This window comes from Microcaecilia unicolor, chromosome 2 (assembly GCF_901765095.1).
Source record: "Microcaecilia unicolor chromosome 2, aMicUni1.1, whole genome shotgun sequence".
NCBI classification, from domain to species: domain Eukaryota; kingdom Metazoa; phylum Chordata; class Amphibia; order Gymnophiona; family Siphonopidae; genus Microcaecilia; species Microcaecilia unicolor.
In genome coordinates, this window is record NC_044032.1 from 404,192,462 (window position 1) to 404,207,685 (window position 15,224).

General features: G+C 49.4%; 1 protein-coding gene across 4 annotated transcripts in view; it reads left to right on the plus strand.

Annotated features, from left to right (window-relative positions):
- USO1 (USO1 vesicle transport factor) overlaps positions 1 to 15,224 on the plus strand; it is a 193,036-nt gene that overhangs the window by 42,344 nt on the left and 135,468 nt on the right. For 2 of the 4 annotated variants that reach the window (XM_030190659.1, XM_030190661.1), the window contains exon 5: positions 306 to 317. The exons of the other annotated variants lie outside the window; for them this stretch is intronic. In XM_030190659.1, the coding sequence (XP_030046519.1) occupies positions 306 to 317 (12 nt within the window). The remainder of the gene's footprint in view (positions 1 to 305; positions 318 to 15,224) is intronic. 4 annotated transcript variants of the gene reach the window in all.

Consider the following 15,224-nt stretch of genomic DNA (forward strand, 5'->3'; position numbering starts at 1 on the left):
TGAATTTCAGGCGCTGTCTTTAGTGTGAAGCTCATTAAGATGTTTTTGTTCATGAAGGGATGTTTTTTTGTCTTTATGGAAAAAACCTTTGTGTATTTGTGTTGCATGCACCTGTATAAAAGCTAGAAGCAAGTGTCATGGCCTAATACAACTAAACCCATAAACACGGATAACTTATAGCAGGTAATTGAATTCTTTGATATGTGTAAATTGCTATATGCTGAAATTAATGGTGCTTTTCTAGAGTGCTATAGTAGGCAGTCTTCTCTCTTTCTGAACCACTTTTTTCTCTGTCCACCTTGCAGATGATTCTGAAGGTAAAGATCTGCTGTTTTATGTGCATGCTGCATCTAGTCCATTGCTCTTATGTTACTGTGGCTTTGCATTAATGCATGCTATTGTTATCCATATTTACTCAAGTACCACATTTTTGGTTCTTTGCTTTTGACTATCTGGGACTTACTTCCATGAAGCAGGGGCGTCCAACTTGAAGTTTTTGTGAAATTTAGCAAGATACATTTCTTTAACTAATTAAATAGCACATTTGATTTTGAAGCATTGCAGAGCTATTTGGTGGGTATTTCAGAAGAAATTCATAGATTCTGATGTGCCCTATAAAAGGCAGTATATCAAATCATTCTAAATAATTGCTACAAGAGGCTAACATATTCATGCAGGGGCGTATCTGCGTGGGGCCACAGGGGCCTGGGCCCCCGCAGATTTCGCCCTGGACCCCCCTACCGCCGTTAACTCTCCCCCACCTACCGCCAACCCTTTCCCCGCCTACCGCCGTCACCTACCCCGAGGTCCTCTCCTGCCGGCTTTTTAAACTATTACTTCAGCTGGCGGGGGACCCCAACCCCCACCAGCCCAGCCGAGGTCTTCTTTAACTTCTTCATCCTCGTGCTGTTAAAGCTGCATGATGCATCCTTCCAGTTGGACGGAGTTTGACGTCGTAGCACGTTGACGTCCGTACAACGTGCTGCGACGTCAAACTCCGTCCAACTGGAAGGATGCATCATGCAGCTTTAACAGCACGAGGATGAAGAAGTTAAAGAAGACCTCGACTGGGCTGGCGGGGGTTGGGGTCCCCCGCCAGCTGAAGTAATAGTTTAAAAAACTGGCAGGAGCGGACCTCGGGAGTAGGTGACGGCGGTAGGCGGGGGAGGGTTAATGGCGGTAGGGGGGGAGGGTTGACGACGATGACGGTGGCAGGGGGCGGTGGGGGGGGGGGGTTATAATGTGCCCCCTCACTCTAGCCCCTGCCCCCCCTACCGCTGAACCTCAGATACGCCCCTGCATTCATGTGGCCTGCACACATGGGAATTTCTGAACATGCAGCTGGCTGTTGAAAAAAATTGGATGCTCCTGCCTTAAAGCTTTCTGTCTTTGTTCACTGATTTAACATTAAGACTGAAATATGGATGAATAAATTGTAGGCGCTGCTTTTTTTATTGGACTAACTCAGTGTATCTGTGACTAGTTTTCTGGAGATATGGAGTATGCACCACTGCAGCTCCTTGTGACTCTGGGCAAGTCACTTAACCCTCCATTGCTCTAGATACAAAATAAGTACCTGTATAATATGTAAACTGCTTTGATATATAACCACAGAAAGGTGGTGAATCAACTCCCATTCCATCCAAGTCCTTTATAAAGTCAGTGCAAAATAAGCTAGGGATGATGTTACTTCTGTAATGCACACTTTGATTATTTGCATACTGAAATGGCTTGTTTTCAGAATTGCATTGCTCAAAAGCTGGTGATATATTCATTTAGTCCAAAAACAGCTATTACCTAGAGCATGTTTATTAACCTCCATTATTACACATCGAGCAAGAATGAGACACTTATTGGGAAATTTTGCTTCCAAATTGTGGAAACAGTTTACTATAGATAGATTTATTTTTGAGTTCAATGGGCAACAGTTATATAAAAGTGTAGATAATTTAAAGATAGTCTAGCAGCAGGTGGCTATATAAGAACATAACAACTGCCGTACTGTGTTACATCAAAAGATTATATCTTGTTTCTAACAGTGTCAAATCCTCAAATACCTTTCGGGATCCACAAAAGTAGCTAAATTCCGTGCTCCTTACCCCCAGTGATAGCCAGTGTCGTTTCCCAAATCTGCCTTGTTAACGGTTTATGTATGTTTTCTCCAGGAACATGTCCAGATAAGTTACATACCGTATCATGCTTGGATTTGTATTTCTAGAAGTCTGAGGATGCTGTTGGTTTTGCACTGGGTAGGACTAAGAAAAGAATCAAAGTTAAACAGTTCCTGTAGTTGTTTAGCTTTATATTATCTTTAACATATAATCAAAAAGCTAAGTAAAACCCCACATTTATAGCATAATAATCTCAGACTGTCAACGCACACACAGCTATTGTAAAAGTGCTCGGGCACCTCAGAACTAAACTCCCTAACCCAGAGCATCCAGCTCCTACCTTAGGGCTACAGTCAGCATCTATCATAGGCAATCCCAAGGCACTATATGTGTGGATAAAAAAAGCTGAAAGTCATAAAAAATTCCACAAGCTGTGAGTGTAGACAAGATAGAGAGATCATGTAATAGTCCATAATAAAGAAAAATATATAACAAATGCAACCTGACTATAAAACCATGAGATAAGGTCTGAATAGTACATCCAGCTACAAAAAATAGCTCTAAACTTATCTTCAGGGTTTCACAAAGTTCTGGGGTATTGCCAACCGGCCCACCAAACATACTCAACAAGAGTCCCTCATTTTACTATTGCTGCCATGGGACTTTGTGGAGTCCTGAAGATAAGTTTGGAGTTGCCTTTTTGTAGCTGGTTGTACTGTTCAGACCTTTATGCCTTGGGTTTTATAGTCTGGCTGCTTTTTTTTTTCTTTTACTGTGGACTACTGCATGGCATCTCTGTCTTGTCCACTCAGCTTTTGCTGTTTTTAAATACCTTTGAGCTTTTTTCTCCATATATATAGTGATTTGGGATTGTGTATGATAGATACTGGCTGTAGCCCTATGGTAGGAGCTGGTTGCTTTGGGTTGTGGTGTTTAGTTCTGAGGTGCCTGAGCACTTTTGCAATAGCTGTGTATGTGTTGACAGTCTTTGACTGATTATGCTACAAGTGTGGGTTTTTTCTTAGTTTTTTGTTTATTGTCTTGTACCCTCTGTGAAGAATTATTCTTTAACATATATAATGCAGCAAAGAAAGGAGTAGGATGATCTGGCACTTTCACAAACCAAGGGACACTATACTCAATCAAAAGTCTTTCTTAAAGTGTCCGTACCGGATGACTTGCCGGTTGGAGGGAGGTTAATATTTTTTCACCAAAGGTGACCTCTCATAACCTCCGAACGGTGGGTTCTTCAGATAGTCCGGTTAGGATACACCCTCAATCTGGAATACAAACCTCCAAATTACTCACCGGGAGATCATTCTTACAGCTCCCAGCACAAGCAGGTACTTGCAGAGGAACTCTCTTCTAAAGGCCAATGCGGTCGAACCCGTTCCACCAGGGGATGAAGGTCTGGGATTCAATTCCAGGTACTTCCTTGTGCAGAAGAAAACAGGAGGGATGCGTCTCATCCTAGACCTAAGGGCCCTGAACAAATTCCTGGTTTGAGAAAAGTTCAGGATGGTTTCCCTGGGCACCCTACTTCCCATGAATCAAGAGAATGATTGGCTATGCTCTCTGGACTTAAAGGATGCTTACAGGAAATATCTTCAATTTCGACTAGGAGCATAGCATTTTCAGTACCATGTACTGCCCTTTGGCCTGGCGTCTGCACCCAGGGTGTTTACAAAGTGTCTTGCGGTAGTCACAGCATCACTAAGCAGACTGGGAGTGCATGTGCTTCCTTATCTCAACGATTGGCTGGTGAAGAGCACCTCGAAGGAAGGTGCTCTGAAGTCCATGTGAATGACTATTCAGGTGCTGGAGCTACTGGGGTTTGTAGTAAATTATCCAAAGTCCCATCTCACCCCAATCCAAAAATTGGAATTCATTGGGGCTCTGCTGAACACTCAGACGGCTCGAGCTTATCTCACAGAGGCAAGGGCAGACAACCTTCTGTCCCTGGTGTCCGTGATTCGAGCATCTCAGCAGGTCACTGCTCGGCAGATGTTGAGACTTCTGATGCACATGGCCTCCACAGTTCATGTAACGCCCATGGCATGTCTACATATGAGATCAGCTCAATGGATCCTAGCTTCCCAGTGGTATCAAGCTGCGGGGGATCTAGAGGATGTGATCCAACTGTCCACCGACTTTTGGAATTCTCCAGTGGTGGACTATCCGATCCAATTTGATCATGGGACGACCATTCCAAATTCCTCAGCCACAGAAAGTGCTGACGATGGATGCATCCCTCCTGGGGAGGGGAGCTCATGTAGATGGGCTCCACACTCAGGGAGCCTGGTCCTTTCAGGAAAGAGGTCTTCAGATCAACCTCCTGGAATTGCGAGCAATCTGGAACGCTCTAAAGGCCTTTAGAGATCGGCTATCCAAGCAAATCATCTGAATTCAGAAAGACAATCAGGTTGCCATGTATTAAACCAACAAGCAGGGGGGCACCGGATCTCACCCTCTGTGTCAGGAAGCTGTTCAGATTTGGCTTTGGGCACGCCGTCACGGCATGTTTTTCTAAGCCACTTATCTGGCAGGCGTAAACAACAGTCTGGCCGACAGGTGATCAAGGTAATGCAACCTCATGAGTGGTCATTGAATGTGGGCGTCGTCCGCAAGATCTTCCGAGTGTGGGGCACCCCCTCGGTGGATCATTTTTGACACTCAAATCAATCACAGGCTTCAGGCCCACGACAGACTAGCGTCAGATGCCTTTCTCCTACACTGGGGAACAGGCCTTCTCTATGCATATCCTCCCATTCCTCTAGTAGGAAAGATTTTACTGAAACTCAAGCAAGGCCACGGAACCATGATCCTGATTTGCTCCCTTCTGGCCATGTCAGATTTGGTTCCCTCTTCTTCTGGAGTTATCCTCCAAAGAACCGTGGAGATTGGAGTGTTTTCCAACCCTCATCACTCAGAACGAGGGGTTGCTTCTAAATCCCAACCGCCAGTCTCTAGCTCTCACGGCCTGAATGTTGAGACCTTAGAATTCGCCTCCTTGGGTCTTTCAGAGGGTGTCTCCCGTGTCTTGCTTCCAGGAAAGATTTCACGAAGAGGTGTTACTCTTTCAAATGGAGGAGGTTTGCTGTCTGGTGTGACAGCAAGGCCCTAGATCCTCTATCTTGTCCTACACAGACCCTGCTTGAATACCTTCTACACTTGTCCAGAGTCTGCCATGTAGAGGGTAAGCCTACCTCTGGACAGCCTTTAGTTGTTCGTGTCATGAGAGGTTTGTTTTTGTCAAAGCCCCCTGTCAGACCTCCACCAGTGTCATGGGATCTCAACATCGTCATCACCCAGCTGATGAAAGCTGCTTTTGAGCCACTGAATTCCTGCCATCTGAAGTACTTGACCTGGAAGGTCATTTTCTTGGTGGCTGTTATTTCAGCTCGTAGGGTCAGTGAGCTTCAGGCCTTGGTAGTACATGCACCTTATATCAAATTTCATCACAACAGAGTAGTCCTCCGCACACACCCTAAGTTTCTGCCGAAGGTGGTGTCGGAGTTCCACTTGAACAAGTCAGTTGTCTTGCCAACATTTTTTCCCTGTCGTCATGCCCACCCTGGCGAAAGCAGTTTGCACACCTTGGACTGCAAGAGAGCATTGGCCTTTTATGTGGAGAGGACGAAGCCCCTCAGACAGTCCGCCCAGTTGTTTATTTCTTTCTTTCCCAACAGGAGGGGAGTTGCCATCAGAAAACGCTCAATCTCCAATTGGCTAGCATATTGCATTTCCTTCACGTAAGCCCAAGCTGGGCTGACTCTGGAGGGCCATGTCACAGCTCATAATGTTAGAGCCATAGCTGCGTCGGTCGCTCACTTAAAGTCAGCCTTCATTGAAGAGATTTGCAAGGCTGCAACATGGTCATCAGTCCACATATTCACATCTCACTACTGCCTTCAGCAGGATACCCGACGCGACAGTTGGTTTGGGCAGTCAGTACTGCAGAATCAGTTTGGGGTTTAGAATCCAACTTCACCCCCCTAGATCCATTTTTGTTCTGTTCCAGGCTGCACTGTCAGCTAGCTGAATATAGTTTCAGGTTAATCTATGTTCTCCGAGGACAAGCAGGCTGCTTGTTCTCACTGATGGGTGACGTCCACGGCAGCCCCTCCAATCGGAATCTTCACTAGCAAAAGCCTTTGCTAGCCCTCACGCGCCGATGCGCACCGCGCATGCGCGGCCGTCTTCCCGCCCGAAACCGGCTCGTGCCGGCCAGTCTTCTTTTGTCCGCGCTCGGTACGGTCGTGTTTACGCCGTTCGCGCCCTGAAAGTCTACCTCGCGCGTCTTTTTTGGACTTCGCTACGAAAAAAAAAAAAAACTTTCGGAAGGAGATCTTTTCGGTCTGTTCCCCTTCCTATATTTCTAGTTTTTGCCCCGTGAAGTTTTCTTTCGTCGTCGGGGTAGGACCCTTTGAGGCCTCGGTTCGAAGTTTTTCTTCCCCTTTTTTTGTGGTGCCATCTTCGCCATTACGAGTTTTGATCTCGCCGGTGCGATTTTTCCGCCCATGACATTGAAGTCTCCCAGCGGCTTCAAGAAGTGCACCCAGTGCGCTCGGGTAATCTCGCTCACTGATAGACACGCGTCGTGTCTTCAGTGTCTGGGGGCTGGGCACCGCCCGCAGGCCTGTAGTCTGTGCTCTCTTTTACAAAAGCGGACTAGCGAGATTGGCCCAGTGGAACGTTTTGTTCTCGGGCTCTTCGTCGGCATCGGCACCGGGAGTATCGAGTGCATCGACGTCGCCAGCGTCCAGACCTTCATCCTCGGCTGCGATTGCATCGAGTGCATCGAGGCATCGACCCTCTGCATCGGGGCTGAGACATCGGAAGGCGGCGTCGGTGGTACCGGGACCTCCTCGTCTGCTGATGTCGTCGGACGGTGGTGCTTCGTCTGGAGTGCAGGTGAGGGCTGTCCATTCCCCTGCTGGTGGCGGTGAGCCTTCGGGTGGGTCTCCCCCTACCCTGAGGGCTCCTGCAGTACAGCCTCCCCGAGACCGACCTTCTTCGGCCTCGGCCCCGAGGAAGCAACGGCTGGATTCTACGTCCTCCTCGTCGGTGCCGGGGAAGCTCCGGTGACATGCTTCGTCCCAAGAAGTCGAAGAAGCATCGACACCGGTCCCCTTCCTGTGTCGGCACCGAGAGCTCTGGGTCGCCGAGGGAGTCGGCACTCAGCAGGCATCGGCACCGAGAGGACCGCTCACCCTCTGTTCAAGAGGAGTCGATGCGCTCCACTATGGACAGCCCGGAACAGCCTCCACGCCCGGAACAGACTCTGACATCGACACCTGCATCGGCTTCCATGTCTTTCTCCACAGCCGCTCTGCACGAGAGTCTCCGGGCCGTTCTCCCAGAGATCCTGGGAGAGCTGTTGCGCCCTTCCCCTCCGGTACCGGGGGTGCTTGTGCCTCCGGTACCGTCGAGGGAGGCGCCGGCTGGCCCCTTGCCCGGGGTGAGGTCTCCGACATCGGTGCCGCTTGCGGTACCGACTGCGGTAGCCTCCCAGGAAGGCTCCCCGACGACGTCGGCGGAGGGAGCTTCGCCGGTGCGGGCGAGGGAGTCTACCTCTTGACGCTCCCACCGTGGCCGTGGTTCCGGCTTCAGACACAGGTTCGTGAACTTGTGTCTGATACCGATGGTGAGGCCTCGTGGGAGGAGGAGGAGGACATCAGATATTTCTCTGACGAGGAGTCTGATGGCCTTCCTTCTGATCCCACTCTCTCTCCTGAAAGACAGCTTTCTCCTCCCGAGAGTCTGTATTTTGCTTCCTTTGTCCGGGAGATGTCTACGGCCATCCCCTTCCCGGTTGTTGTGGAGGACGAGCCCAGGGCTGAAATGTTTGAGCTCCTGGACTATCCTTCTCCACCTAAGGAAGCGTCCACAGTACCCATGCATCATGTCCTCAAAAAGACATTGCTGGCGAACTGGACCAAGCCATTAAGTAATCCCCACATTCCCAAGAAGATCGAGTCCCAGTACCGGATCCATGGGGACCCAGAGCTGATGCGCACTCAGTTGCCTCACGACTCTGGAGTTGTGGATTTGGCCCTAAAGAAGGCTAAGAGTTCTAGGGAGCATGCTTCGGCGCCCCCGGGCAAGGACTCTAGAACCTTAGACTCCTTTGGGAGGAAGGCCTACTATTCCTCTATGCTCGTGGCCAAAATTCAGTCTTAACAGCTCTACACGAGCATACACATGCGGAACAATGTGCGGCAGTTGGCGGGCTTGGTGGACAAGCTCCCCCCTGAGCAAGCCAAGCCATTTCAGGAGGTGGTCAGGCAGCTGAAGGCGTGCAGAAAATTCCTGGCCAGAGGGGTGTATGACACCTTTGATGTTGCGTCCAGGGCCGCTGCTCAAGGTGTGGTGATGCGCAGACTCTCATGGCTGCGTGCCTCCGACCTTGAGAATAGACTCCAGCAGCGGATTGCGGACTCGCCTTGCCGTGCGGATAACATTTTTGGAGAAAAAGTCGAGCAGGTGGTAGAGTAGCTCCACCAGCGGGATACCGCTTTCGACAAGTTCTCCCGCCGGCAGCCTTCAGCTTCTACCTCTACAGGTAGACTATTTTTTGGGGGAAGGAGGACTGTTCCCTACTCTTCTGGTAAGCGTAGGTACAATCCTCCTTCTTGACAGCCTGCGGCCCAGGCTAAGCCCCAGCGCGCTCGCTCTCGTCAGCAGCGTGCGCCTCAGCAAGGCCCCTCGGCTCCCCAGCAAAAGCAAGGGACGAGCTTTTGACTGGCTCCAGCAGAGCATAGCCAACATCCAAGTGTCAGTGCCGGGTGACCTACCAGTCGGAGGGAGGTTGAAAGCTTTTCACCAAAGGTGGCCTCTCATAACCTCCGATCAGTGGGTTCTTCAAATAGTCCGGCAAGGCCGCTGTCGTGGACAGGATGCTGGGCTCGATGGACCCTTGGTCTTTTCCCAGTATGGCATTACTTATGTACTTATGTACTTATGATACACCCTCAATTTGGCCTCAAAACCTCCAAATTGTCCACCGGGAGCTCAATCTTACAGCTTCCAACACAAGCAGGTACTTGCAGAAGAACTCTCCGCCCTTCTCAGCGCCAATGCGGTCGAGCCCGTGCCATCCGGGCAGGAAGGGCTGGGATTCTATTCCAGGTACTTCCTTGTGGAAAAGAAAACAGGGGGGATGCGTCCCATCCTAGACCTAAGGACCCTGAACAAATATCTGGTCAAAGAAAAGTTCAGGATGCTTTCCCTGGGCACCCTTCTCCCCATGATTCAGGAAAACGATTGGCTATGCTCTCTGGACTTGAAGGATGCCTACACGCACATCCCGATACTGCCAGCTCACAGACAGTATCTGCGATTTCAGCTGGGCACACGTCACTTCCAGTACTGTGTGCTACCCTTTGGGCTCGACTCTGCGCCCAGGGTGTTCACAAAGTGCCTAGCTGTGGTAGCAGCGGCACTTCGCAGGCTGGGGGTGCACGTGTTCCCATATCTCGACGATTGGCTGGTGAAGAACACATCTGAGGCAGGAGCTCTGCAGTCCATGCAGATGACTATTTGCCTCCTGGAGCTACTGGGGTTTGTGATAAATTATCCAAAGTCCCATCTTCTCCCAGTGCAGAGACTCGAATTCATAGGAGCTCTGCTGGATTCTCGGACGGCTCGTGCCTATCTCCCAGAGGCGAGAGCCAACAACTTGTTGTCCCTCGTCTCGCGGGTGCGAGCGTCCCAGCAGATCACGGCTCGGCAGATGTTGAGATTGCTGGCCACATGGCCTCCACAGTTCATGTGACTCCCATGGCCCGCCTTCACATGAGATCTGCTCAATGGACCCTAGCTTCCCAGTGGTTTCAGGCTGCTGGGGATCTAGACGACGTGATCCACCGGTCCACGAGTTTTCTCAGATCCCTGTATTGGTGGACGATTTGGTCCAATTTGACTCTGGGACGTCCTTTCCAAATTCCTCAGCCACAAAAAGTGCTGACTACGGATGCGTCTCTCCTGGGATGGGGAGCTCATGTCGATGGGCTTCACACCCAAGGGAGTTGGTCCCTCCAGGAACGCGATCTGCAGATCAATCTCCTGGAGTTACGAGCGGTCTGGAACGCTCTGAAGGCTTTCAGAGATCGGCTGTCCCACCAAATTATCCAAATTCAGACAGACAACCAGGTTGCCATGTATTACATCAACAAGCAGGGGGGCACCGGATCTCGCCCCCTGTGTCAGGAAGCCGTCAGCATGTGGCTCTGGGCTCGCCGTCACGGCATGGTGCTCCAAGCCACATATCTGGCAGGCGTAAACAACAGTCTGGCCGACAGGTTGAGCAGGATTATGCAACCTCACGAGTGGTCGCTCAATTCCCGTGTAGTGCGACAGATCTTCCAGGTGTGGGGCACCCCCTTGGTAGATCTCTTCGCATCTCGAGCCAACCACAAAGTCCCTCAGTTCTGTTCCAGGCTTCAGGCCCAAGGCAGACTGGCATCGGATGCCTTCCTCCTGGATTGGGGGGAGGGTCTGCTGTATGCTTATCCTCCCATACCTCTGGTGGGGAAGACTTGGTTGAAACTCAAGCAAGACCGAGGCACCATGATTCTGATTGCTCCTTTTTGGCCGCGTCAGATCTGGTTCCCTCTTCTTCTGGAGTTGTCCTCCGAAGAACCGTGGAGATTGGAGTGTTTTCCGACCCTCATCACACAGGACGAAGGGGCGCTTCTGCATCCCAGCCTCCAGTCTCTGGCTCTCACGGCCTGGATGTTGAGAGCGTAGACTTTGCCTCTTTGGGTCTGTCGGAGGGTGTCTCCCGTGTCTTGCTTGCTTCCAGGAAAGATTCTACTAAGAGGAGTTACTTCTTTCTATGGAGGAGGTTTGCCGTCTGGTGTGACAGCAAGGCCCTAGATCCTCGCTCTTGTCCTACACAGACCCTGCTTGAATACCTTCTGCACTTGTCTGAGTCTGGTCTCAAGACCAACTCTGTAAGGGTTCACCTTAGTGCAATCAGTGCATACCATTACCGTGTGGAAGGTAAGCCGATCTCAGGACAGCCTTTAGTTGTTCGCTTCATGAGAGGTTTGCTTTTGTCAAAGCCCCCTGTCAAGCCTCCTACAGTGTCATGGGATCTCAATGTCGTTCTCACCCAGCTGATGAAACCTCCTTTTGAGCCACTGAACTCCTGCCATCTGAAGTACTTGACCTGGAAGGTCATTTCAGCTCGTAGAGTCAGTGAGCTTCAGGCCCTGGTAGCCCAGGCCCCTTACACCAAATTTCATCATAACAGAGTAGTCCTCCGCACTCACCCTAAGTTTTTGCCAAAGGTTGTGTCGGAGTTCCATCTGAACCAGTCAATTGTCTTGCCAACATTCTTTCCCCGTCCTCATTCCTACCCTGCTGAACGTCCGCTGCACACATTGGACTGCAAGAGAGCATTGGCCTTCTATCTGGAGCGGACACAGCCCAACAGACAGTCCGCCCAATTGTTTGTTTCTTTTGATCCCAACAGGAGGGGAGTGGCTGTGGGGAAACGCACCATATCCAATTGGCTAGCAGATTGCATTTCCTTCACTTACGCCCAGGCTGGGCTGGCTCTTGAGGGTCATGTCACGGCTCATAATATTAAAGCCATGGCAGCGTCGGTAGCCCACTTGAAGTCAGCCACTATTGAAGAGATTTGCAAAGCTGCGACATGGTCATCTGTCCACACATTCACATCTCATTACTGCCTGCAGCAGGGATACCCGACGCGACAGTCGGTTCGGGCAGTCAGTGCTTCAGAATCTGTTCGGGGTTTAGAATCCAACTCCACCCCCCTAGGACCATGTTTTGTTCTGTTCCAGGCTACACTCTTAGTTAGTTGGATAAATTGTTAGGTCAATCTCAGTTATGTCCTCGCCGTTGCGAGGTCCAATTGACCATGTTTGTTGTTTTGAGTGAGCCTGGGGGCTAGGGATACCCCATCAGTGAGAAAAAGCAGCCTCTGAGAAAACGAATGCTACATACCTGTAGAAGGTATTCTCCGAGGACAGCAGGCTGATTGTTCTCACAAACCCGCCCGCCTCCCCTTTTGGAGTTGTGTCTTCTTCTCTTTGTCTTGCTACATATGAGACTGGCCGGCACGAGCCGGGTTCGGGCAGGAAGACGGCCGCGCATCGGCGCGCGAGGGCTAGCAAAGGCTTTTGCTAGTGAAGATTCCGATTGGAGGGGCTGCCGTGGACGTCACCCATCAGTGAGAACAATTAGCCTGCTGTCCTCAGAGAATACCTTCTACAGGTATGTAGCATTCGCTTTATGTCCTCGCCGTTTGCGAGGCCCAGTTAACCAATGTTCATTGTTTTGAGCGAGCCTGGATGCTAGGGATACCCCACATGTGAGGACAAGCAGCCTGTTTGTCTCCAGAGAAAGTGAAGACACCTGTAGCAGGTATTCTCTGAGGACAGCAGGCTGATTGTTCTCACAAAACCGCCCACTGAAGGGGCACGCTTGTGCGACAGGCGGGAAGTCATCCGCGCATGCGCAGTGCGCACTGCACGCGTTTCAAAAGACTCTGGCAAAACTTTAGTGTTTTCTGCTTGCAAAATTTGCTGCTTCCTGGGCTGACATGGGCATCGACCCGCATATGAGAACAATCAGCCTGCTGTCCTCGGAGAATACCTGCTACAGATAAGTATCTTTGCTTTTCCTGAACAGATTATAGTTTGGTATAAACATATCCCAGACAATGGTTCTCTTTGAACCATTTCTCTGTGGTCGACACTACATCCAAATCAGCTTTTTCCATAACATCCTCTAGATCCGAAACTTTATTTTTCAAACTACGGGCATTAGTATATACTGCTTTCCAGACATTGGCACTTTTTCCCATTTGTGTAGAGGTATTTAATGCTTCATTTACCTGAGGGCTTTTTTTACCTGGGGGTTTGATCACCCAGCTCCAACGATGCTAGTTTAAAGCCCTCTTCAGTAGGTTAGCCAGTCTGCTGCTGAAGACATTTTGTCATGACTTTTTTATGACTTTTATCACTAACATCTTCTAACTTTTTCTTGAGTGTTCCGAGCCCCTATATCTTGTAGGATATCTTGGAAAAGTAATAGCAGATGCTGGGCAAGTCAGAGGCGTAGCCAGACCTCGAGGTGGGAGGGAACCAGAGCCAAAGATAGGGGGGGGGGGGGGTACATTTTGGTCGCTGCCTCAACTCCACTGCCCACTGCCACCGCTGTACATCTTGGCTGATAGGGGTCCCCAACCCCCACCAGCTGCAGCACCGCTGCCGCCGCAAATACCTTGGCTGGTGGGGGTACCCAACCCCCATCAGCTCAGTACTTCATCCAGCGCTGCTGCGTTGCCTGCCCTGCTCTCTCTTCCCCTCACGTCCAGCACACTCCTTTTAGTGAAACTGAGCATGCTCAGTTTCACTAAAAGGAACGTGCCCGACATGAGGGGGAAGAGAGAGCAGGGTAGGGAATGCGGTGCTGCTGCCGCAGACCAGTGCTGGATAAAGTCTTCAGCTGGCGGGGGGTTGGGGACCCCCCGCCAGCCAACCAGGGGCCCAGAGCAAATTTGGGGGGGGCAGGCCCCCATGGACCCACCTAGCTACGCCACTGGGGCAGGTTATTTCTTTGCCTGTGTAGTTCTGCTTACTGTAGACCAGGGGTTCTCAACCCAGTCCTCGGAACACACCAAGCCTGTCTGGTTTTCAGGATACCCACAATGAATATGCATGAGAGAGATTTGCATGTACATGGCTTGGTGTGTCCCGAGGACTGGGTGAGAAACCCCTGCTATAGACCAAACCATCTTGAATAACTCCTGCTCGTGGTTCCCATTCTTAGTTACTTTTTTGTTTCCCTACGCTTTTGTTTCTTACTCTGAAATTTAATAACTAATGCTTAGATAAACCACACTGATACTTTGGATGAAGGGTGGTGTATTAAGACCAAAATAAACATAACCTCCAAAGTGTTTCCTTTGACTCCTTTATAGCTTTGCCATACACTGTTGCCTGTAACTTAAATAGCTCTCTGTTCTACATTGTTTTGTTGTTCTGCCAATAACATTTCTTCCTGGTTTCACATTTTAGTTTTCTCAAGTGTGTGAACCATGCTACTGTTCAGTATGGATGCATTGCTCCTTAGTAACGTGCTCATTTTCAAAGCACATAGACTTACATAAGTTACATAGAGGTGTATTTTCAAAACACTTAGACTTACAAAGTTCCATAGGTTACTATGTAACTTTGTAAGTCTAAGTGCTTTGAAAGTGAGCCCCATAGTAACTTATGTAACTTTGTAAATCTGTGTTCTTTGAAAATGAGCCTCATAATCTCTTGACATCAGACCTAGTAAGGTTTCTAGGTTCTTTAGGTCAGTTATGCCTCATTTTGTAGGATTGCTGTTTTGAGTGGTTAAATTGATTTGAATTTCCTTCCTATGCTCTTAAATGTAATGACACTATGATAAGGAATACTCTACCCTCATCACTTCTACTGACAAGCCTTTATCCTTACTCTGGCACAGTGAGTTGGCCTTGTACCAGCTCTTGTTGTTCCTAATTCTATCACTTGCTCACTTCTTCCTTCTCTCCTAGGTCCCTATGGGACATAAAAACCCCTGCAGTGATCAGGTTCATAAGCTTTATTGAAGTTTCGTCATCAAACCTCAAAACTCATCATACATGGGCCATGTCCCTCCTTGGGCCCAATAGATCTCTAATAATCCCATTCTTGCTCTCTTTCCTTTATAAAATATTAAGTGGTTCTAAACCTTTAACTTCCTGTAGAGGGATCTGTCTGACTGTTAATGTTTTAGTGATACATGGAAGTGTGTTACTTCTTTTTTCCTAAGTGAGACCATAGTAATTTTTTTCTAACTGATACCATTGCAAACCTTTCAGTCCCTCTCCCCTCTATGTTACATGTGTATGCACATACATATACATGCATACGTCTGCTTGCGCCTTCACACCTTAGGGTCCCTCAGAACAGAGGCAGTGGAATACCATTTGTTTGGGAGGGGGGGGGCTCTAATATCTGCCCCCTCCCTCCCACTCTGCCTCAGTTCCCACCCCAGTTTACATTTAGTTAATTTTATGTAATTCATATCGAGTAATCAAAGAAATCAGGTTTGTAGAAAACTTTC